Below are 25,764 nucleotides of genomic sequence, written 5' to 3'. Positions count from 1 at the left end.
CTTCTTAGTAGATGATCTGGTACCTAACGAGCACTGCTGGTTGGCTGCACACACACGTACAACAACATGAACCCAACAAGTAGATCCAAACGTCACTCTCCTTACAGGGCGTTTGTCGTTTCTAATGGCTGAGTAATATTCCATTGTATCATAGACCACAGCTTCTTTTGTTGTTGTTGTTGTTTTCTCAACTTTAAAGAGGTGGGGAGGGGGAGTCAGGGAAGGAAGAGGTGTGGACTTGAAGGTTTTTGATTTTTTAATGCAAAGTAATTTATTTTGTGTTTGATACCAGGTGAGACAATAAAGGTGATGGTGCTCATGCGCATACGCCGGCTCCAGGTGAAGTGCTCTAGGCTTCGGGCTCACTCTGCTACCTGAGAAGGTCTGTCTCAGCTTCAGCTCTACACAATGCTTGTGACTCAGCGCCTTGCGGGTTTGGGCAGTATGTAAACTTTCACAGACTTGCTGAAGGGGATGGTGCCCTCGATGCTGGTTTCCACCTGGGGTGACACTTTGCCACCTTCAATCCACGGGGATTTTGGAATGCGGGAATTGGAGTTGTCGCCAGTAGCAGCCTCACTTCCACCTGGCATGGTTCTGTCCAGGCAGTATGGGAGAGGTACACCTGAGTGATAAGCCGGTGGTGCCCTGGGCCAGGATTCCGCAAGTCTGCCAGCTTAGGATGAATCCTCTGAGCCTGGCCATCTGGATAGAAGACCTGGACCTTCACAGCACTCTCAGGGGCCTGCACATGTTCCAGGGTCGCATCGACATCCAGGGCCACAACCAATCCAGATGTAAACCGCAAAGGGTTGTCTGACTCGCCTGCTGGCTCAATGATGGTGGCTGAAGTGTGTGGATCTGCTCTGGAAGGGGGAGGTGCAAGAAGGTACTCTGCCTCAGCATGGTCTGTAGAATTTTGACCCCTTCCACAGGTTTGGATGTCATGAGTCGGGGCATAAGGTCAACACGTTTCTCCACAAAGCTGTCCTGTAAGTGGGGACAAATCAGCAATAAAACACCTCTGAAAAAAGTCCACTTCCTGTAAAAAGTTTTCACACATCGCAAATAAGGGGTCAACTCCTCGAGTAGTCCGTGCTGTTACTATAAGTTGCAAGGCTTTGGCCTGCAGCCTCATGTGATGTATAATCACCACCTGTTTCTTCTCCACACCACTGTACATCAACTCCATTTTGTAGGTCTCTTCCATGATCTGTTTTGCTGCTGCGGAGGCCAAGTCACTCTGCTTCAAATATAAAGGGGCAGCCACATTCCACAGCTTTCCTTGCAAGGCCTCGATGAGAAGAAGCTGATACCGAAGATAGGTAGCCGAGAAGTCAGCAACTCCTGCTAGTTCAGACTGAAGTTCTCCAAGTCTTTGCAGATCCCGGATGGTGAACTCCAGCAGCTTCTGGGTTCCCTGAGGGTCCCGGCGCTCTGAAGACTGTACACCCTTTCAGGGCTCTGCTGCAGGAACTGATGGGACGGGTCCTCATGGGGCGCAATACCGGGAGAAACGGCCGATGACACTAGTTTTCTACCTGGTAACCTTAAGGCAGGAACAAGATGAGAAAGACTGTCGTGGAGGGAGGAATAATGCCTGAAGGTATCATCTGAGAACAGTGCCGGCATTGTTGGACAGATTGTAGCAGCATTAAAAATACGAACCAAAACTGCAATGTAAGCTGGGTCATCCATGTCTGGTTCAGCTGTGTCAAAAAATGGATGGGTGCTCAGGAGCTCTGGCACCAAGGAAAGCACCAGGGTTGCATGCAGACTTCCCAGAAACTTCAAGCTCTTCCATATAGAGTCCCTATCAGTAGGGTACTTGGTTAAATTTTTCAGCAGCTCCGCCAGTGCAAGATGAATCCCTTCTTTAGTTGAAACATTAGTACAGCACAAAAGTGTGTGAAGAGCCAGCCTCTCGAATATCTCCGGACGAATCCTCTAACACAGCCAGGACACGGTCAAGCTGATCCTCTCGGAGAGTGATATTATTAGAAATTTTTCTCAGGCCGTGTATGGACTGCAGACCTACTTCCTCAATTTCATCATTAAACATGTCAACCGGGAAATCAGGGCGGCACTTCTCCGCAAAAGAAGGTGAAGATTGGGCCAGCATGCAGAGAGCCTCCACGGCAACAATGCGGACCTCATACATCTCATCTTCCAACCCATGAAAAAAGGCTCCACGAGCTCCTGACTCACTCAAGTTCACAGCTCCTGTATCTATTTCTTCTTTGGGAGCATCACTTCCCCACTTTCTGCCACTGGAAAACTCTCCTGACCTGTAAAGTTCCTTGGCACGTTCATGTGCAGTGCATTTTCTCCTGAGATCTGACATGAGCTTCTTGTCGAGCGTCTGCTCCAAGAAATGAGAACTGACTTGTTCCATTGAGCCCAATAGCTTTGCAGCCTGAACTCGAACCACCCAGGAGCCATCACGGACCATGGGACAAATTTTTCCAAATGCTCATCAACTAAGCGAATTTCTTCATTACAAGAAGTAATGGGGACAATGCTTTCAGGATAGAGCTGACTGACAACCCAGATAAGTTGGACTGCAGCACTGCGCACTTGTTCATAGTCATCAGACGACAATTTACAGGCCTGCTTATAAATTGCTTGGTGTAATTTCAGTCCTCTTTCATGAAGCTGCAATGTGGCTTTTATAGCTGCTGTTCTGACACGTGGGTCTTGGTCACTGAAGTAATCCCCTATAATCTTCTGGACATCTCTGACAGCTAGGCCATCTCCATCTTTTGTCACACTTGTCTCCAAAGAGCCAAGATTGCCAAGTCATTGCAGGCACTTATTTCTTACACCATGAGACGTATCTGTGAGGTGCTTGCAGGCTACATCAACTAATCCCATCTGGATAGCTTGATTCTCTGGGAGTTTGGTGCCAATTGCAAGCAAGGTGTCCAACAGTTGAGCAAGGACTTGAAAAGTCTCACACCATCTCACACACTTTTCACACATGAAAAGTCTCATGACTTTTCATTCTGCAGGATGTTAATGGCATCATCCATAATGCAGTCTGGTGAAAATCCTGCAGGTTTTGATAATAAACCCAACAATGATGCAATTTTCAGTCTCACAGATGGAGCATTCTCCTTGTAATAATGTTCCAAGAGAATCCTGACTACTCCTTCCACACTTTCTGCTTCAACAGGCTTTCTGGGAAACTGGAGTAGATACTGCAAAGCATCCATTGGGGAGGGAGCTTTACACAGATCTACGAGGAGTGCTGCAGATCTCCTTGGTTTTGTCAATCACAGTTTCTTGGTTGCATTTTTCCTCCTGTTGTTGCTGGACCACCTTAGTGAAGTCCTCGTACACTCGTTTCTTTAGGTGAGCCGCCATGACTGCCCGCCACACCACAGCTTCTTGATCCATCATCTTTCGATGGACACCGAGGCTCCTTCCACAGTTTGCCTACTGTGGACATTGCTGCCATAAACATTGGGGTGCAGCTGTCCCGGGCATTATGCTGAGTGAAAACAGTCAATCGGAGAAGGACGGACATTATGTGGTCTCATTCATTTGGGAAATATAAAAATTAGTGAAAGGGAATAAAGGCAAAGCAGAGAAAATGAGTGAAAGTATCAGTGAGGGTGACAAAACAGGAGACACCTAACTCTGGGAAACAAACAAGGGGTAGTGGAAGGGGAAGTGGGTGGGGGGGTGGGGTGACTGGGTGATGGGCAATGAAGGAGGCACTTGGCGGGATGAGCACTGGGTGTTGTGCTATATGTGGACAAATTGAATTCCAATAAAAAATTAAAAATTCAAAACAAAGAAAAGGGCTTATTTAAAATAAGCAAACATTTAACTGATGTATTCAGTAGGTCCAATAAATGGAAATATATGACACTAAAAAAACAAAACAAACAAACAAAAAAACAACACCGGGGAAATCTTCAGGGTTCTAAGGAATGTCATTGATTTTCAAAAGATATCCGAATGATATAAACAGGAACACCACAAGTACAGAAGGAAAAGCTACCGGAGGCACCGATATGAACAATTTCACTAATACATTAAATGCCATAGATCGTTATGAGAAAGATTTAAATGCATCAGTAAATAAGAATTTTTAAGCCATGGACTCAGTTATTTTTTTAACATAAGGAAATATGCAATAATGTATTTGTAATGTGAAAAAGTCCCTGTTCCCACGGCCACCCTAGAGGAAGAGCACGCCAAGGGGCATGCTATCGGGATCCCCCACATGACGTAGCAGCCACCTGACTCAGTGGAACAACCGACTTCGGCCACTGAGCAACATCCTTAACGAAATCAAGAGCCCGCCAGAGCTACTACAAGGGGGCGAGCTGAAGCTCATGAGCCTGAGCAGTTCGAGCCGGGCATGGCAGTTGGTGCTGAGTGCTTGGCCCGAGCCGAGATGCCAGCTGCTGAGGCCAAGACAATTTACATGGCAGTCACACCTCTGATTCACTGTCCCGACCTGGAGGAGCCACCTGCACACTTGGCCACCCTGCAAGAAGAGCTACCCCGGGCACCCACTATCAATGTCCCTGGCATGCCTTGCCAAAGGAGTCACCTGCCTCAGTGCAGCAACTAGCTTCGGCCCCTGAACAACATCATGAACCATGTCAGCAGCCGACCCCAGCTCCGAAGGTGGGGCCTAATGAAGCTTCTGGGCTTGAGGTGATCGAGCTGGGCAGGGCTGTCGGTCCTGAGTGCTTGGCCAGAGCGCAGATGCCAGCTGAGGAGTCGAAGCCAATGCACGAGGCGGTCAAACCTCTGATTCACTCTCCCGACAAGGAGGACCCACCTGCAATCTTGGCCACCCTCGCGGTAGATGATGTCCCGGCGCATGCTATCAGGGTCCGCCACATGCCAGTGCGGCCACCCAGATCAGTGGAGCAACTAGTGTCCGCCCCTGTGCAATATCCTGAACCACTTCAACAACCGGCCCCAGCTCCTACCTCGCAGCCTTTTAAGCTTCAGGGCCAGAGGTGATCGAGCTGGTCACGGCTCGAGCCGAGAAGCCAGGCTGCTGAGACCAAACCAATGCACGTGGTGGTAACACCTCTGACTTACTGTGCCGACATGCAAGAGCTACCTGTACCTGTGGGCACCCTGGAGGAAGAGCACGCCCAGGTGCATGCTTTCGGGTTCCCGCACGTGCCGGACCTGCCAACTGCCTCAGTTGAGCAAATGACTTTGGCCACTGAGCCACATCCTGAACCCAATCATGAGCCTGCCACAGAGACTACAGTGAGGCCAGCTGAAGCCTCTGGAGACGGAATACTTCCAAACTCATTCTATGAGGCCACCATCACCTTAAGTCCAAAAGCAGAAGAAGATCCCACCGCACCAAAAAGGAGAGTTATAAACCGATGTCCCCAATGATCACGGATGCAAAAGTTCTCAACAAGAAACGAGCCAATAGGGATCCCTGGGTGGCGCAGAGGTTTGGCGCCTGCCTTTGGCCCAGGGCGCGATCCTGGAGACCCGGGATCGAATCCCACGTCGGACTCCCAGTGCATGGAGCCTGCTTCTCCCTCTGCCTGTGTCTCTGCCTCTCTCTCTCTCTCTCTCTCTCTGTGACTATCATAAATAAATTTTAAAAAATTAAAAAAAAAAAGATACGAGCCAATAGGATCCAACAGTACATTGAGAAGTTACTCACGGTGACCAGGTGGCATTTATCCCTGGGATGCAAGGCTGGTTCTACACTCGTCAAACACTCCGTGTGACTGATCAGATCTGCAAGAGAAAAAACGAGAACCAGGTGATCCTCTCAAGAGATCCAGAGAAAGCATTTGAAAAAATACGGCATCCATTCCTGATCCAAACGCTTCAGAGTATAGGGATAGAGGGAACGTTCCTCAGCATCTTCAAAGCCGTCTACGAAAAGCCCACAGAAAATTATCATTCCCAAGGCGGAAACACTGGGAGCCTTTCCCCGAAGAAGATGAGGAACGAGACATGGATGTCCACTCTCACCACTGCTATTCAACATAACACTAGACATCGTAGCCTCAGCATCAGGCAACAAAAAGAAATAAAAGGCATTCAAATCGGCCTAGAACAAGTCAAACTCTCCCTCTTCGCAGATGACATGATACCGTACACCTAGAAAACCCAAAAGACTCCACCCCAAGACTGCTAGAACTCATACAGCAAATTCGGCAGTGTGGCAGGGTACAAAATCAATGCCCAGAAGTCAGTGGCCTTTCTAGACGCTAATGATGAGACTGATGAAAGAGAAATTAAGGAGTCGACCCCATTTACGATGGCACCCAAAAGCATGAGCTACCTAGGAATAAACCTAACGAACCAGGTAAAGGATCTCAACCCGAAAAACGACAGAACACGTCTGAAAGAGACTGAGGAAGACAAAGAGATGGCTAACTATTCCATGCTCATGGATCCGAAGAATGAATATTGGGAAACGTCAACGTGGGCAATTTACACAATTAACGCAATCACTATCAAAAATACCACGGACTCTCTTCAGAGAGCTGGAACAGATCATTGGAAGATTTGTGTGGAATCAGAAAGGACCCCGAATGGCCACGGGAATAGTAGCCAAGAAAACCACAGCGGGGGGCAGCACAATGCCGGATTTCGGGTTGCGCTGCAAAGCTGTGCTCACCAAGACAGTGTGGTACAGGCACAAAAACAGACACAGCCACCAATGGAACAGAAGAGGAATCCAGAAGTGGACCCTCAACTCGATGGTCAAGACCATATATTCGACCAAGCCTGAGAGACCATCCACTGGAAAAAAGACAAGTCTCCTCCATAAATGCCACTGGAAACGCTGGACAGCCACATGCAGAGGAGGGAAACTGGACCACTGTCTCACACCAGACACAAAGATAAACTCAAAATGGATGAAAGATCTAAATGTGAGAGGAGATTCCATCAAAACCCTGGGGGAGAACACAGGCAACGCCCATCCAAAAGTTGGCCACAGCAACTTCCTGCAAGATACACCCACGAAGGCCAGAGAAACAAAAGGAAAGATGAACTACTGGGACTTCACCAGGATGAGAAGCTTCCGCACAGCCAAAGAGACACTCAACAAAACCAACAGACCATCTCCAGAATGGGAGAAGCTTTGTGCAATTGACCCTTCAGATAAAGGGCCAGCATCCAAGATCTCGAAAGAACCTATTCAACTCCACAGCAGAGAAACCAACCATCCAATCCGGAAATGGGCAAAAGACACCAATGGAAACGGCACAGAGCAAGACACAAACGTGGCCGACAAGCCCATGAGAAAGTGCCCACATCACTGTATTTCCATCAGGCAAATACAGATCAAAGCCACACCGAGATCCCACCTCACAGCGGTGAGAAGGGGCAGCACTGGCCAGACAGGAAACACCAAACGCTGGACAGGATGCGCAGAAAGGGGAACACTTCAAAATTCAACAGTGTTAGAGGGAGCTGTACTCACCTGATAGGGACCAAGGCGGGGGGCGGGCTCCCCGGCCAGGCTGGGGCGCTCAGGAGGCACCTGAGAGCGGGGAGGAAGAGCCAGGGCCTTCGGGGGCTCCCGGGGCCCAGCAGCCCAGGCCCTCAAGCCGCCGCCCCAAGGCCGTGCCCTGACGGTGGACGGTGCCTGCACCCTAAGCCCTCTGAGCGCGCGCGCATGGGTTCCCCGGCACCTCCCTGAGCCCAGGGGGAGGGGCCCCGCACCCTCCCTGAGCCGCCAGGAGGAGGCCCCACCGCCACCCCCTCCGCCCACAGGTCCCGCCCCGCCTCCCCCGAGGCCCGCTGTCCCCCGCGCGGTCCCTCCCAGGCACCCGCAGCGCCACACGCGAGGGCCAGATGCCTCTGGCACAGCCACCCCGGGGCCCCTCACCCCTCCCGGGGCCCACGCCGACCTGCGCGCCTGGACCGAGGCCTGCAGAGCCGCTGCCAGGAGCCCGCAGCGCCGGGAACCGCGGGCCTGGAGCAGCGGGGCAGCAGCGCAACCTCCTGCCACGGGGATGGTCAGGTCGTGTCGGGTCAATGCATCGAGGCCCAGCTCCTCCCGCGGCCACGCCCTGAGGCCTTCGGGTCACGCTCGGGGTCAGGTGCTGGGCAGGCTCCAGGCCGCGCCCCCCGCACAGAGGCCCGCCCTCCGTGGAGCCTAGAAGGGCCCCCTAGGTCTGTTGGCCATCTGCATATCTTTTTTTTTTTAATTTATTCATGAGAGACACACAGAGAGAGAGGCAGTGACACAGGCAGAGGGAGAAGCAAGCTCCATGCGGGGAGCCCGAAGTGGGACTTGATCCGGAGTCTCCAGGATCATACCCTGGGCACTAAGCTGCTGAGCTACTGGAGCTGCCCCATCTGTATATCTTTCTTTGAAGAGTGTCTATTCAGGTCCCATGCCCATTTTTTAATTGGATTATTTTTGGGGGGTTTTTGGTATTGAGTTGTATAAGCTCTTTATACTTTTAGAATATTATTTATATATAATTTTTTATTATTGTTTATATTATTTATATATTTAATTATTTTTAATATTATAAATTATATATTACTTATATATTTAATTATATATTTAAAGGAGAAGAAATGAGTGGGAAATATCAGAACGGGAGACAGAACATGAAAGACTCCTAACTCTGGGAAACGAACTAGGGGTGGTGGAAGGGGAGAAGGGTGGGGGGTGGGGGGCACTGAGTGACTGGGTGGCGGGCACTGAGGGCAGCACTTGACGGGATGAGCACTGGGTGTTATTCTGTATATTGGCAAACTGAACACCAATAAAAAATAAATTTATTATTAAAAAAAATTAAATTAAATTAAATATAATAGATTTGAGACTGAAAAAATAAAAAAATTAAAAAAAGAAATGTTGAAAAGGTTAACCAAAACCAGAGGCACCGCAATGCAAACTTGCAATCATCAAGACAGTATGGGTACGGGCACAAAAATAGACACATAAATCAATGGAACAAAATAGGGAACTCAGAAATGGACCCTCATCTCTGTGGTTAACTAATCTTCAAATGAGGAAAGAATATCCAATGGAATAAAGACAGTTTCTTCAAAAAATGGTGTTGGGAAAATTGGACAGCTATGTGCAAAAGAATGAAAACAGGCCTGCTTTTTAGACCATACACAAAAATAAACTCAAAATGGATTAAAGACCTAATGGGAGACCGGAAACCATAAAAAAATCCTACAAGAGAGTACAGGCAGTAATTTCTCTGACATCAACCCCAACAATATTTTTCTAAGGTATGTCTCCTGAGGCAAAGAAAACAAAAGCAAAAATAAATTATTGAGATTACATCATAATAAAAAGCTTGTGGGGGATCCCTGGGTGGCGCAGCGGTTTGGCGCCTGCCTTTGGCCCAGGGCATGATCCTGGAGACCCGGGATTGAATCCCACATCGGGCTCCCGGTGCATGGAGCCTGCTTCTCCCTCTGCCTGTGTCTCTGCCTCTCTCTCTCTCTCTCTGTGACTATCATAAATAAAAAAAATTTTAAAAAATAAATAAATAAATAAATAAAAATAAAAAGCTTGTGTACATCAGAGCAAACAATCAACAACACTGAAAGGCAATGTAGGGAATGGGAGAAGATATTTGTAAACAACATACCTGATACAGGGTTAGTATCCAAAATATAAGAACTCAATACAGAAAGAAAGAAAGAAAGAAAGAAAGAAAGAAAGAAAGAGAAAGAAAAGAAAAGAAAAGAAAAGAAAAGAAAGAAAGAAAGAAAGAAAGAAAGAAAGAAAGAAAGAAAGAAAGAAAGAAAGAAAGAAATCCAATTAAAAAATGGGCAGAAGAGATGAACGGACATTTCTCCAAAGAAGACATCCAGATAGCCAATAGACACATGAAAAGATGCTCCATGTCACTCATCATCAGGTAAACAGACACCAATATCACATTAAGATATTATTTCACACCTGTCAGAATGGCTAAAATCAAAACCACAAGTGTTGACGAGGATGTAGAGGAAAAAGGGACATTTGTGCTCTGTTGGTGGGAAAAACTAACTGTGGAACACAGTATGGAGGTTGTTTAAAAATTTTGAAACAGAATTACCCTATGATCCAGTAATTCTACTACCGGATATTTACCCAAACAACTCAAAAACATTAATTTGAAAGGATACATGGAACTCTACATTTACTGAAGCATTATTTACAATAGCCAAATTATAGAAGCAGCCCAAGTGTCCATCAATCAACAAATGGATAAAGAGGAGGTGGTGTGTACACCTGTACACACACACGAAAATTACTCAGCCATAAAAAGAATGAAGCTTGCCATTTGCAATAACATGGATGGGATCTGGAGGTTATAATGCTAAGTGAAAGAAGTCAGAGGAAGACAAATTATCATATGATTTCACTTGTGAAATTTAAGAAAACAAATGAAGAAAAAAAGGAGAGGCAAACCAAAAAACAGACTCAACTATAGAGAACAAACTGATGGCTACCAGAAAGAGATGAGTAGGGGGTGGGTGAAATAGCTGATAGATATTAAAGAGTATACTTATCATGATGAGCACTGAATAATGTATAGAAACGCTGAATCACTATATTGTACTCCTGAAACTAATATAACACAGTATGTTAACTATACTGGAATTAAAATTTAAAAATGAAAAAAAAATTCCCTGCAGAACATCCTGCCTATTGTTTTCCTGCTAAAAGATCTCTTGGCATTAATATCAAGACTCAACAGCATGGTATTGGTGTAATAACAAACTGATCGATGGAACAGAAAGCCCTAAAATAAACCCAGACATACGTGGACAACTGATATTTGACAAAGGCAGTGCAGTAGGAGAAAGGATGGCTTTTTTGACAGCAGTGGTGGAAAAATTAAATATCCACAAGTAAAATGAACTTGGATCCATACCTCATATCACACATGAAAATTAACTCAAAATGGATCATAGATCTAAATGTAAAACTTAAAGCTTGGAAACTTTAAGAGGAAAACATGTTAGGTAAAGATTTCTTAATACCAAACAAAAGAAAAATTCATACAAGACAAGTTGGACTTCACTAAAAAGGGAATTGGGGCTCCTTAGAGAAAAACCAAGGCTGTATCAGTAAAAGTAGAAGATAAGCCTAGAAAGTATCTGGTTTGCCAGAAAGTTAGAAGTATTCAACAATCAATAGGTGTATGTCAAAGGACAAGATTTCAACTTGAAGGGGTTCCTACTGCCCAAATTGGAACAATGTGGTTATCAAAATAATGAAAGGAATGGTTCATAATATAACAAAATTTCACAAGCCCACAGTAATAAATGGAAAAGGAAAGTCTCATTCATACAGTACAGTATCAGCTAATAAGCTGAGAGGGACAGAAAAATCACCATTTTGCAACATCACAATAATAAATGATGAAGGGAAGAATCAGCAGTGGATGCTATCTACAGTTTTTGGGAACAGAACACTGACAGAGACCCAAAGTATCTCACAGGAAGTTATTAATTACAAAGGGGGAAAAGTGGAGAAATCTGGCAGTTCAAACTAGTGATGAAAGCCAAACAACAGCAATGGGACAAGAGGACATCATGGTTTCCTAATGTAAAGCACTGAAGGGGACACATTACTTTTGCCAAAAATGATGAATAAGGAGGGAAATCAAACATTAAGTCTGAAAAAACAACATTTGACAGAAATAATTATTAACTACCTCAAGGAACTGGGATAAGTAGGAGTGGCCAGTAAGAAGCTGAGACAGTGCTCAAGAATATAACAGCAGCAGATGTCATAAATATGATACAAAATAGCCACTCCTGCTAAGGCTAGGACAGAGTCCCCAAGGAAGAATTTTCCCTTCAGAGCTCAATAGTCAGACCTTGTTAGAAAAGATAACAGCCATCACTCACACTTTGGTGCTGTACCAGTGGGATTTGCTGGAAATTCACCCTCTGGAACTTGTCCACAAATCTATTCCATAGTACGTGCTGGCAATCTGTTTCTATACAAATGTATAGAAAACTATCAAAATATTTTTATCCTTCAAAAAAGGCTGTAATGAGCTATTACCACATATTATCTTTAGGACCAAATCAGAATGGATGACATTATCTAGCAGTGCACGGATGGAGAGCAACTGGGTCTGTCAGGCATTGATGATAGGAATGTGATTTAGAGGAAAATTTGCAATCTCTTACGAAGTTAAAAATATACTTCCCATACCATCCAGCAATTACTTCCTAGATATTTTACTCAGGAGAAATGACTACTGATATATTCAATAGTGTGGATGATGATAATAAACAGTGTCCACCCCGTATACTTGTTATGCAGATTAAATGACTTAATATATGTAACAAGTTGAGAACAGTGCATAACACATGAATACAATTTAAGTACTACCTGTTTGCTTTTTTTATTGTTTTTATTGGACATTAGCACAAGTTTTCATTGGAAACTTTCTAGTAGTACTTATAAGAATGAATAACATGGAAGGAAATGGAAAACTTCTCGTGGGCGGAGCAGAACTAGAGAATGTATATTATAAGATGTAAGAAGCACTAGAGTTAGAATTTTTTTCTCTCTTGTTCACTGATATAGGCCAAGTATCCCAAATAGAGTCTGGCATAGAGAAGTCAATAGATGTTTGTTGAGTTGAATCAGCATGGACATGAAGATACAATTCCCGCATGTCCAACACTTATGAAAATTAAACATTCCATTACATGTGAACATCTACAGCTCAACATGTAATGCACATGGGAATAGAATTTGAAATTGTTTCATGAACTACTGTCCCAAACTTGAAAAATGAAATCTGCATGAAGTAGATAATTCGCAGGTAGGGAAAAAGGCTACAAAAGGCCTTGGTGATTAGTCAAAGGCATCTGATAGGACTAAAAGAAGATGGCAATAATTTAATTAGCTGAGGAAAAAATGGGAGGAAATGGAAAAATTCTAAGGAAATAAGTTTTTGTTCATCAGGGAATTCCTTAGTTCTACTCTATGAGGAACGTATCACACTGAACCTTGCACAGTTAAACTTGACAAAATTTGGTTTCATCTTCCTCCCTTCCTTTTTGCTAGCCTATATGGTTAAAAGATGACCAATATGAATGGAAGTTCACGAAATGATTATCATGAAAACTAAACTTTTAATCCTGCCTTGGGCATCCATATACAGCTTGCTTTAAAGTCTTAGGAACACCTTTTTACATGAGCAGAATGGCTTTACATAATGGCCCCAGATGCTTCATTACAAAAGAGATAATGTACCTTCTTCAACACCTCAAGCTGAGCATCCCTGACTGCTCCTCAGTGAGTGAGCCAATTATGTCAGTTAATGGGCAAGGGACTAGAGCAAGTTGCTACTATCATGTGATTCTGTTTACTTTCCTGTGATACTTCCTATGAAAAGGAACTTTACAGCATTGTTCTACCTTTTCTATTCTCCCATTAGTCTGTTTTGCCTGAGACACATATTCTTACTCTTTAGGTTATCATGAACTGTTGGTGAGACCATGGCTGATTTGCAAGACTGACTTGCACACTGAACTCAACTTGATTTTGAAAACAGCTAATGCAAAGAGAGATACTCTGGGTCTAAGCAATTCTCTATTCAAAACTGTTGTGCATTCAGGCAAAACTGAATTCCCAATCTTGGTATGTTGTGAGTCTATAATTTTAAAAGAGATGCAGGGGTGTGGGCCTTGATGAATGCAAGTTAATATGGCCATGCATATTACCTGTCTTTTCACCCAACTGATCTCTCATTGGAGAGTTCATGAAATAGGACAGTACATGGGAAAAACGGGGCCAGAGTGAAGAAACGGAGCTGAAGGAAACAATGTCTAAGAGTGAAACGTGAAATCTCTAAAAAGTGAAATGCTTTCGCTATGCTGTAATGGAAGATGAACTAAAATTTGATCAATAAGCAATCTTAAAGGCCACTTCTAAAAGAACACTCCTCTTATATTAGTTCAGTGATACAGAAGACTAAATATAAAATAACTGTGAAAATATAAGAACATAATGATAGATACTAAATTAGTTGTCCCTTCCCAGTAGCATGAATAAAGAGCTATTAACCATAAATTGCAATGGAATTACCTATTGGATGACAAAACCCCTAATATAAAGAGATTTTAGATCCATTTCCTAAACTGACTACTAGTAATTATTCCTATAGAAAAACAGATTTATTCCTAAACATCGGCAGTGAACTATGTCAGAGTAAACTACTTTTTTCTTCAGGTTAAAATAAATTCTAAAAAATACCTCAAAAGGTTCATAGTTATCTGGAAAATCCAATTTAAGTGCATAATCTCGATATCAATAAATTTAACCTATTGTGATAGGTTTATGTAGTACACAATTTAAATTAGCAATGCATACTTAATTAAACTGTTTCATATGTAGTTATAAAAAGGTGAAGATGAAATCATCAAATATGAAAGAAAATAGTAGTATCAATAAAGATATTTTATTTTTATTTTTTAAAGATATTTTAAATATTACACAAAAAGTCTATATATTGGTATGTGTACGTGTGTGTTTATATAATTTTTTGCATAAGCATAAGCATACATATGTGCATATATGTGCATATATATACTTATTATATAAACAGGTAGAATGTGAAGGATTTTAAGAGGAAACTATAAAGAAGAAGAAAGAGAGTATTGCTTATCCTCAGACTCAAAAGACTGTTATTTTACATAGGTTCACTAATTTAATCTGTAGCTCGTCTAGGTAAGTATCCACAATATGCCTTTAACCTTATGATGTAACCAAAAGTCCCTTTAAAAAACAAATAAAAACAAGGCTTAGATAATAAAAGCCAGGTTCTACTTGACAATATTTCATGTAGTTCTGATCAATTTTTAAAAAGATGTTCATTTAGACATGTACCTTGCTAAAAGTTGAGCATCTTGATTTTTATGACATTTAAATATTAGAATTATCATGTATATTTGGCACAGACGGTAAATGCTTACTGAGTATTGACTTGGGTCTTGGGTATTTTGAATGGTTGAGTTTCTGAGTTGATAAGTTGGACAACTGAGTTGATAAGCTGTCCTTATTAAAAAGGACAAAGGTGTGTGTGTGTATATATATATATATATATATATATATATATATATATACACATATATATATATTATGGGTTTCTGAAATTTTAATGACATATTTACACTATTCAGCTAACATCTTTTTTTTGACTATTAATATGAAATCTTCCTTTATTATAGCACATTATTTATATCCTGGTTGCTCTTATTATTGCCCAAAGGTAGTAGAAAATAAAAATTCAGTTAAATTAATGTTAAGCAATAAAATTTATAATAACTATGAATAAATACAAAGATCAGCAGCTGGTTTACAAAGATGGGCAATAAAATGTTGAACGTCCAAAACATATGAACATAAGGGGTGGCAGTAGGAGGCAGGTAGTGATTAAATATGGGATGGCTGAGGTTAGCTTTTAGTTTGTGTAGAACATTGGACCTTTTTTTCTTCCGGTAGAAATTTCCTCTATGAATAGAATAATTATCAAAATGATACATTTCACATGATGGGGCCCCTTGTAGCAAATTTACATTATTTAATTTTGATGTACTGAAATTATTGCTAGAGCTTCTGAAAAGGATCTGATTTAAAGATGAAGGAATAAGTTAGGAAATAGGAAATCTGGGTCCATTACTGGACAGCTAAATTGAAGAACTGATATAATTTCATTTTTATAAGTTTACTGATGAATCATATAAGCTTTCTTTCAGGATAATATCTGATCATTCAGAACTGTAAACCTTACAAACCTTAACCTGAATTGAAGGAATACATTCTGATTAATATTTAGAATAAAACAAATTGTGCTTTCATGATTCCACTCTATGTGTCTCACTATTCTAAACTTCCTTTTCCAGATTCTGTATTCCACCCAACCCCACTTACTACACCTCATCAGAATTCAAATATATGTACAGTTCACACATATATATACCTTAACATACCTTTTTCCATGAAATGTGACAATGTTATGATCACAATGCACATCTACCACTTGAACCTAATCCGTATTTTTGACCTAAGAAATCCTATCCATTAACTTTTCCTTTTTCTTGATATTATACCATTAAGAATAATCAGTAAGAGAGTCAACCCCACGTTCAGCACTGTGAGGTGAATACCAAAATGAAATAGTATCTGTATAACAGCCAATCAACCAACAATGTCAACGAACAACCATTTTTGACAGCAAGAAGAAATGCATGCTATGATTTATTTATTGGCAATGGTTTCCAGAATGTACTATATCCACCTCAAGGATGCATAAGTTACTTTACTGGGGTAGAAAAAGAGAGTATTAGAATTATTTTATTATTTTTTACCTTTAAGTTTTCTACTTTTCGTTTCCTGTAATACCTTTATTAATCATGAACAGAGAATCATGATATATTACAGATATATCGTCATATATTTTTTAACTGGTTGAAGAATATGACACCAAAAAAATGTTGAAGACTTTTAGGAAAGCATGTTAGGGAGTTTAACTGAAAACTAGAATTGAATATAGAGAAAATGTTGGGTTAAGTGCTTATCAGAGTGGTTTAACTATCAACTTTATCATGTGAGTGGGGTATCTGCTACAGTTCTCACTTACATTTCTAAAAATCTGTATCAGCAGGAAACAGATGTACACTTCAGGAGGTAGCCAAGGAAAATGTAATACGAGAACTACTTATACAGGAGTCAATAGAGTTTAGATAAAACAAGGAATAGTTGGTTGTACACTGGGCTAGTAATCAGCGGTTAAGTCATCACTATTCCTAGACCTTAAATAGAAAGGGAGAAGGCAATTATATGAGCTCATAAAAAAATACCTTTTTGCAGAGGGTCACCTGACAGAGACTGTGGCCTTTTTTGGGGACAGATGATGTCTACTCTCCAAGGAAGAACCAAGGGAGTAGATATCTTGACTTTACTTTTTGCCAACCTCCAAACTCTTCCTGGTTCCTCCCATTGGCCGGATCCAATCTGAAGCCAGAGAAGGAAGTGCACAGATGTAGTCCATACAGGACAGCCTCCTTGGCATTGAGAAAGAGAGCGGAGTGTGGATATGCAAGAAAAAATTGAAAATTTCCTGCATTCCACTCCTCTTTATTCTTGGCATCTTTTCTTTTCCAGACGAAAAAAAGGTGTCTCTAATACAAGGGATACATGAATCCCATCACCTACTATAACCTTATGACCTGATGTCAGTTCAGTCATATTCCCAAATAAAATCTATAATGTTGGCAAACCTCAGTATGCCAGCTTTATGTAAGATAATCTAGGGGGAAAAGTGAGAGAAGAAATTCTCAATTAACATAAAATATAGCTGCCATAGTCCCGTAACTTGTGTAACCTCTCATAGGACCTTAAATGACAATTCTATATTCTTCTAGCTACATCCATTCAATGTGTATTCTAAGCTCTGTCAGTGACTGGGCTATAGTATTCTTTATCTGGTGATATGATCTTGTGGTATAAGCCTTTGATTGCTTCTGCCTTGATTGGATTGCTTCATTATTCTGTTACCTGACCTTTTATAGAAGTGAGGCAATCCAGAGAAACCTCTAGGTTCTAGAAAGGGTTCTTGCCTCCATTGTGCGGCAGCAATCTGATTTCCTATTGTTAAATAACATCAGTCACCTCAACCATGATTGTAGTCCCTTTCTCTGCCAGTAAGTTTAAGAGCTTGAGGGGTTTACGATGGCCCGAGGGCATACTTACTTTCCAATTTAACAGAGATTGTGTTGTCTAGGGGAAGCATTTCTTCTGTGTAAACTAGGGCACTTCTACCTATTTGCTGAAAGAAGCTACTCTCACTGCCTTCCTTGGTTTCTGGATTTGTGCATTTTGACAGCAGGAGAGATGGCATGTGTTGGATAATGGTGTAAGGTCTGTAACATCTGGTGGGACGCCATCCCAGATCCACAAGATTTTGTCTCCCGAAAGATGCTACAACAGTCTTTAGCAGATTATTCCATTCTATCAGATCTGCTACTTGTAGATGTTGAGACCAGTGGATTTTGGGGTAAGCCCATGGACACATTTCTTTTGTTGCAAACTACTTCCCTTTGTCTGAGGTAAGATTACGTCAGATCCAAAGAAAATAAGGATTTTGTAAGCCTACATACAAGTCATGATGCTGACAGAATTGTGACCAAAGAAGAAAGATTCCGTATATGTCTCTTCCTGCAAGAAAACATATTTCCCCATAGTGATAAAAGGAGTCAAGTAGAAACAATGTCATACCAGTTAGACAGAAGGTGCCATATGAAATGCTTTGTGTTGTCTTCTGCTATCAGCACACTGGTTGGCCATAACTGTATCAACTGTAAAGAGAATTGTGTGTGTGTGTGTGTGTGTGTGTGTGTGTGTGTGTGTGTGTGTGTAGAGAATTTCATGTTGTCAAACCTGGCGCCTTGTGTTATCCTGGCCTACTAGTATCTTTCCCATTGAGAAAACACTTGGATTAATGAAAATGAAGACTAATAGCTATAGAATAGGTAATTTTGTGCGTCTGATTATTGAGGTCCCTCTGCAGCGTCAGCCTTCTCTAAAAGATTAAATGGGACATGAATATCCATATTTTATGCTCTTTCGAAGGGGACCACTCCTATACTTTATCAGAACTTCTTGTCATCAACTTTTTTTTTTTTCAATTGGGTTCTTATAAGTCCCTTACCAGTGGCGCAACTTGTCAGCTACTGCTCGAGGATTACTGTAGATCACGACCTCAAGCTCTCTCTCCCTTTATGCTGCGTGGGTTGTAGGGCATGGGTAAAATGGGTATATTTTCACAAACTTGGTGAATCACAGGTGTGATGATAGATCAAATGCTGGGAGTTTATCATTTTGTATCTTAGGAACAATTTATATTAAGTATTAGGCTATGTAAGGGGCTTCTTTAAAATGACCATTGTTATGGCGCCTGGGTGACTCAGCTGATTAAACATCTGACTTCTGCTCAGGTCATGATCTCAGGGTCCTGGGATAGAGCCCTGTGCCAGGTCACACTCAGTGGGGAGTCTCCTTCTCCCTCTCCTCTCTCTCTCTGCCCCTCCCCTCGCTCATGCTCTGTCTCTCAAATAAGTAAAATCCTAAAATAAAATAAATAAAATGACCATTTTTCTACTTGAAATGTGCCTTAATAGAGGGCTTCCCAAAGCAGCTGACAGCCTAAATTGTTGCTTTTGCTTCCGAAGTGTTTTGTTGTTGTTGTTGTTGTTTTGTTTTTGTTTTGGTTTTGTTTTTTTTTGGCAGTGTAGGCAGAGGTTGGAGATGGGATTTCCTACTTAAAGCTCAAACTAAAGCTATTACTAGAGCCATTGCAAGTTGAGGGTCTTTTAAATAATTTTAATGAGGAAGCTCATTCTTAATGTAGAAGGAAGTAATTTCATATTTCAGCATTATTTATTACCTCAGCGAACACTTTAAACGCTGGGCCAGTTGTTTCCAGGAAACATTTATGACTCTACCATGTGCCAAACAACCTCTTACTGTACGTAAGAATAGCCCTAGCTTAATAGATGTGTACAATGTTTTTGAAGGACGATTAATGAAAACAAAGTCAAACACTTTATACTAATATAGGAATTTGCTTTTTTCCTGAAAAGAAACCAAGGACTTTGCTACTTCTCTTTTCTCAGCTACTAAATGTTTTCCTTATCTGTAAGTTGTACTGAAGCTCCTGGAAAGAACTTTCCAGCTGGGGGAAAAAAAAAAACAAACAACATAATTCTTTATGGGTGATCTATCTGTTTTTCATCTTATGTACCGTGAGAAGCTTTCCTTCCTTCAGGAACTCCACCCAACACTGATCCTTCTTTTTTCATGCCACCAGCATCCTACTGACCTTACCTTGTACCTGTCACTGTCACAGCAAGTTGTGTCTCTCTTCACTGAAGCCACATTTCTGATTAATATGGGCTGAAATCATCTTATGTGGCAAGGGAAAGAACATGGAGGATCACTAGGCCTGGGTTTGGATCATATCGTGTCTATTCTCAGTTACAAGACACATTTTGCTGCAGAGGAGGCTGGGGAATGCTGTATGGGCTATGTGTCTGGGTAGGAGAGAAAATGGACTCAAGAGTTAGACTCTCTGCCATAACATGTGAACAGGTAGTGGTAATTTACTATTATAATAGGATAATGGAGTAAAGTAAACAAGCTAAGTGTGTTCAGCGTCCAGCTCTTGATTTCTGCTCAGGTCATGATCTCTGGTCCTGGGATTGAGCTGCAGAACAGGCTCTGTGCTCAGCAAGGATTCCACATGGCATCCTCCCTCCCTCTCCCTCTGTTCACCAACTCCCATCGCTCATGCTCTCTGTCTCTCTCTCTCTCTCTCTCTGAAATAAATAATATATAAATAAATCAGATATATAAAAAATAAAATAAATTTTTTCTCACTCATTTTTTTCTAGCTATAGATTGTCTAATCTCTCTTTTTTCAAATAAACAATACTCATTGTAAAGAAGACATTTCTGCAATTGAAAAAACATGTTCATAATACAATGTACATAACCAATAATGAAATTAACATGTAGTATTCCATTGATAGGTTGGTCAATTTGGTTTTTTTTAGGTAGTTATCCTCCTTATCAATAGGAATTCTAAGATAAAAGTCAATCTCCTTAAAATCTTTGCGGTATGAATCACGATAAAAAAATGAAATATATATATATATATATATATATATATATATATATATATATATATACACATGCACATATATGTAAAGATTCTGCTTTTATATTTCTACAAGCTTTACAATGTCATTTTGAGTGAACTTAATCATTATTTTTAATGATTTCACCATATAATTAGGGAAAAAAATGACTTACAACACAGTATTTTACTTTTGCAGTTCAAACGAGCTTTGGAATCGGGCATTGCCATTCATATTCAAATTAATAATCATGAAATCATAATGTAGATTTTGCTGCCTTTTGTGTTACATTTGTCTGTTAGAGCAGAAAAGTTAAATAAATATTTTACTGATGCTTCCTTTTTTTTTAAGTTTGGCTTTGGGGGACATGATATTGTGTGGATGTAGGTGGTCTTTTTTTCTTTTTTAAGCTATGTAGAGGAGAGAAATGAACAGGTTAGAAAAGAAATAAGAGTTCCTTTTTAAACAAATTACAGACCAGAGATAAACCACATACCCAATCCCTTAATCTGTCCCATTTCTTATTTATATTAATTGAAGAAAAAATACTGGCTTTGTAGCAAGATGCATTCTTCCAAGCAACACTCAGAAAAAGAAAAAGGCTACTTCCACATTGTAATTACTTAGCATTCTTTTTCATTTTTGCTTGAACAGGGTGAAAAACGTCAGTAGGTCTGCTCATGCAAAAGAAAAGAAGTATAAAACATCAAACATGCATTCATTAGAGATTATTATAGAAAAAAGTATTTAACTTTAGGGATGAAACACTTAACCTGATACACATTAAGTTCTCCTCTCTTCTCCTCTAAGAAAATGAGAATAATTAAGGATAATGATTACAGGTGCTGCTAATTGGTACCAAGTTTAAGGACACCACTTATGACACCTTTGTTTTTATTGATGATAATTCTATAACATACTCATACTTACTCTTATTACCATTGACAAAACTATCGTCTTGAGAATGCTAAGCACAGCAAATGGCTGTACCTTTGAATATATTACAAAAAACAAGTGCTTTTGTGTGCCTTAGTTGATCTTCATGCCATTAGATGTAGCTGAGTGCCACGTTTTTCCACTTGGAATAAATGTTAACCCTGACTGCTTCCTACACTTGGTAGCATTTGGTGGACTCCGGTGCATTTTTCTGCAATGTGATATGCACTTGTTGGAGTGTATAGAGGGAATTTATTTTTTTATTTTTATTTTTTTAAAGACTTTGTTTATTTATTCCTGAGACACAGAGAGAGAGAGGCAGAGACACGGGCAGAGGGAGAAGCAGGCTCCCTATGGGGAGGCCCATCCAGAACTTGATCCCAGGCCCTGGGATCACAGAGTCACGACCTGAGCTAAAAGCAGCAGATGCTCATCCATGAGCCACTCAGGTGCTCCTATAGAGGGACACAAAAAGAAATGTAAATGGTGAGTTGATTTCTTAATTTCTAAGAATTCTTGACCTCAAACTCTTTAATCACTTTTTATTTTCTGAAGGACTTTTAAAAGTTAAGATAATTTTTGAGCAGCTCTTCTTTTAATGTTATTTTTCCCTTGAACTCTTCGCTCTTTTAAAAGAACACGTACATATGCATGTGTGTATACATGTATTAATTCATATCACGTTAGTTTTCAAAAAGTTTTTCTTCTCTCTTTCCATAACTGCCATCATTTTTATGAGAAAAAAGAAGCAACTTAAAACGGTGTGCTCCTATTCTCTAGTAAGTTACCTTGCCCAAGTCCTGAAACCTTAACTGAGGGATCCCTGGGTGGCTCAGCGGTTGGGTGGCTGCCTTTGGACCAGGGAGTGATCCTAGGGTCCCGGGATTGAGTCCCGCGTCGGGCTCCCTGGGGGAGCCTGCTTCTCCCTCTGCCTGTGTCTCTGCCTCTCTCTCTCTCTCTGTGTCTCTCATGAATAAATCAATAAAATCCTAAAAAAAAAAAAAAAACCTTAACTGATTGTTGAATAATGGGAACTTGCTGGTAGCATGGCAACTGGCTGTGCTTAACCCAGAAACAAATTCCAAAGGACAGAAAAAAACAAAAAACAAACAAACAAAAAAAAAAAAACAAGGAATTTGGATACATGTGGTGACACAGAGAATGAATAATGTACTGCACACACACACACACACACACACAAACAAATGCACAAAAAAAAGCTTTCTTGGGAATCTTATGCCACTTCTCCAAAACAGAGATGATAGGCATATGAGGTATAATGCAACAGCTGATGACAAGAATGATATTTAAATATATACATCTTATTACTAAAACAGTAAGTTATTAACGAAATGAATATTGAAACAGCACTAATAACACTAATTATTTTGCCTATCATATGGGGGGGGGGAGATAAATACTACACAATGCTGGCAAGAGTATGGAGAAAGTAGTGCTCTGATTTTCTGCAGTAGTGCTAATCGGTAAACCTTTTTGGAAATTACTTTGAAAATACATCTTGAGGTTCAAATATTGCATAACCTTTGACTCAGCGATACTATGTTTATAAATGTACCATGTGTGTACTAACACAAGTCATACAAAAATGTATGCAGAGAAGTATTTGCTGAGTGAGTGTTGAGCTTTAGCTCTAGAATCAGACAAACCTGAATTGCAATTACCACTTCATTACTTTCTTTTTTAAATATATATATATATATATATTTTATTGGAGTTCGATTTGCCAACATATAGTATGACACCCAGTGCTCCTCCCATCAAGTGCCCCCCTCAGTGCCCATTACCCCATCACCCCATGCCCCCTGCCCACCTCCCCTTCCACTTTCCCTTGTTCCTTTCCAGAGTTAGGAGTCTCTCAGGTTCTGTCTCCCTCTCTGATATTTCTCACTCATTTTCTCTCCTTTCCCCTTTATTCCCTTTCACTATTGTTTTATATTCCCCAAATGAATGAGACCATATAATATTTGTTCTTCACCGACTGACTTATTTCACTCAGCATAATGCCCTCCAGGTCCATCCATGTCGAGGCAAATGGGGGGGTATTTGTCATTTCTAATGGCATTACTTTCTAGATATGTGAGCTTAGGCAAGTTACATAGCATGTCTAGATTTCACTATCCTTTGAGAATTAATGAAATGATGTCTATAAAGTGTGTAAGAAAGTGTTTGGCACCTCATAAGTACTTGAGAGATGTTTATTAGTCTTTGTAATGAAGATAATATTGTTATAAATATTATGCAGCATCATTTATAATAAAGGTCTCAAAACAAGCCCCTTATTCAACTGGGATATCGGATAAATAAACGTAGGTACATTGAATAGAATACAACAGAGTCACTCAAAAGAATAAGATCAATCTATGTGGAAGTAGAGGCAAGAAATACTTTGAAAAACATGGTTTTAGTATTAATAGGATTATTCCATGTGTGTGAAAAGACACTAATATATTTTGACTAGTCTATTATCAACAGAAAGAGGGAAAAGGATATGAACCAACATATTAATGGTGGTTATCTCTGGGAAGTGGAATAATGAGCCATTTTTATTTTTCTCCATTATGTTTTTTGAGATATTTAATGTTTTTTAAGGTCATTCTTTATTGTCTGCCAAAGTCAAACAATTTATCGGAAAAAATTAATCCTGATTTTCTGGCATTAAGGATATAGACCAGAATATGTCATCTATCTCTACGTATGGAGATATAGATATAGATATGGATATGTAGATATAGATATAGCTGCATACCATATCTATAGATAGAGATAGATGACATATACTGGTCTATAGATAGATATAGTGTATGAATGTATCTTTATATCTCCATGCATAGAGATAGATGACATATTCTGGTCTGTAACTTTAATAAAAAAAATAAGATGCACATATAAAATATTAAGTAAGTAGGTATCATGTAGCCTGATATGTTCTCTATTTGAAAGTTAGAGAGAACTATGGAAATTCGTTAACACTTTTTGTGGTATCAGTACTTAAAAAAGAAACCCTAGAAATGGAAGGAACCTCAATACTTCTCTGAGTCCAGCATCTCACCAAGAGCACAAATTCACTGAAAGCCATCTCCACTAACTTCATCTGATTTGGAGGATAATAAACTACTAACTCCAAAAATAAAATATTGCTGTTAGAATGTTATTTCTTAGATTGATTAGAATGTGCTTTCTCATAAAATCCCTGCCATCATTTCTATTTTTGTTTCATAAACTGAATGAGGCTCTTTATAAACTTTCTTTAGATGAGAGCTTTTTAAATAGTTTCAGGTTGGATACACATAATTTTTTCATTTAAGATTTTCCCCAATTCTTATTACTTTTCTGTGTATCAGAGGATTTCCAGGCTCATTACCTTCTTGGTGCTCATATCTGAACGTCCTCAGAGACACTTATTCTCCTTTAGAGTCTGACTCATGCCATTCCAAAGTCAGGATAACCTTTCAAAGGGAATAGTCAGCTTGGTGATCCAGCTGTTTGTTAGTCCTAGCAATATCAGGCTTGATGTTCTCTAACTATAAGTATCAAGGCAGACAAAAGTTTCTTTACTATTTTCTAGTTTCAAGCCTATTTTATTATTTTGGAATTTGTATTTTTATGAAATATAATAATTTACAAATTATTTTAACAAGCTTTATATATCCTTTATAAATTTTGCAAATTTTTAAGGTAATCTGGATCCAAATATTTGCCCTCTTAAGTAATGTGGGAAGCTCATTTCAGCACAGTTAATGTGTTAGGAACTATGAAATAGCAACACATTGAAAGAGTCAAGACCAGACCACATTCCTTTCATTTTAACTTAATTTAACATCATCATCAAGAGTAAATTAAGGGTTGACTGTATTTTTAAAATTATATATTAACATACATACACACATATGCATGCACACACACCCACGCACACACACACATTGAAATGTACTTTGGAGTAAAAAGGGACATTAGTGTAGTCATGACTTGTAGGGCAATGACCAGAACATTAGCCTTATATGGGATTCTAAGTTCTTTTAATAAATAATCAAGCCTAGAATATTGTTGTGAAGTTCCACTTACGAGGCACATAGTGTTCAAATTCAACTTGACATTTGATATTCTATGTCACCACTATGAAAGTTCTTGTAGTTTTTGAAAATGTTTTGACAGGGA

At 40.3% G+C, this 25,764-nt stretch overlaps 1 protein-coding gene and 1 pseudogene across 11 annotated transcripts in view; both read right to left on the bottom strand.

Moving 5' to 3' along the window:
* The window catches only part of LOC140599790 (adenylate cyclase type 1-like), a 271,616-nt gene that overhangs the window by 139,312 nt on the left and 106,540 nt on the right, over positions 1 to 25,764 (bottom strand). For 7 of the 11 annotated variants that reach the window (XM_072764983.1, XM_072764981.1, XM_072764984.1 and 4 more), the window contains one exon: positions 5,663 to 5,739. The exons of the other annotated variants lie outside the window; for them this stretch is intronic. In XM_072764983.1, coding sequence (XP_072621084.1) covers positions 5,663 to 5,739 — 77 coding nt within the window. The remainder of the gene's footprint in view (positions 1 to 5,662; positions 5,740 to 25,764) is intronic. 11 annotated transcript variants of the gene reach the window in all.
* On the bottom strand, positions 246 to 4,617 carry LOC140599795 (integrator complex subunit 4-like; annotated as a pseudogene).

This window comes from Vulpes vulpes, chromosome 7 (assembly GCF_048418805.1).
Source record: "Vulpes vulpes isolate BD-2025 chromosome 7, VulVul3, whole genome shotgun sequence".
Lineage (NCBI taxonomy): Eukaryota > Metazoa > Chordata > Mammalia > Carnivora > Canidae > Vulpes > Vulpes vulpes.
Note: the sequence above shows the minus strand (reverse complement) of the source record. Positions and strands in the feature narration are given on the sequence as shown.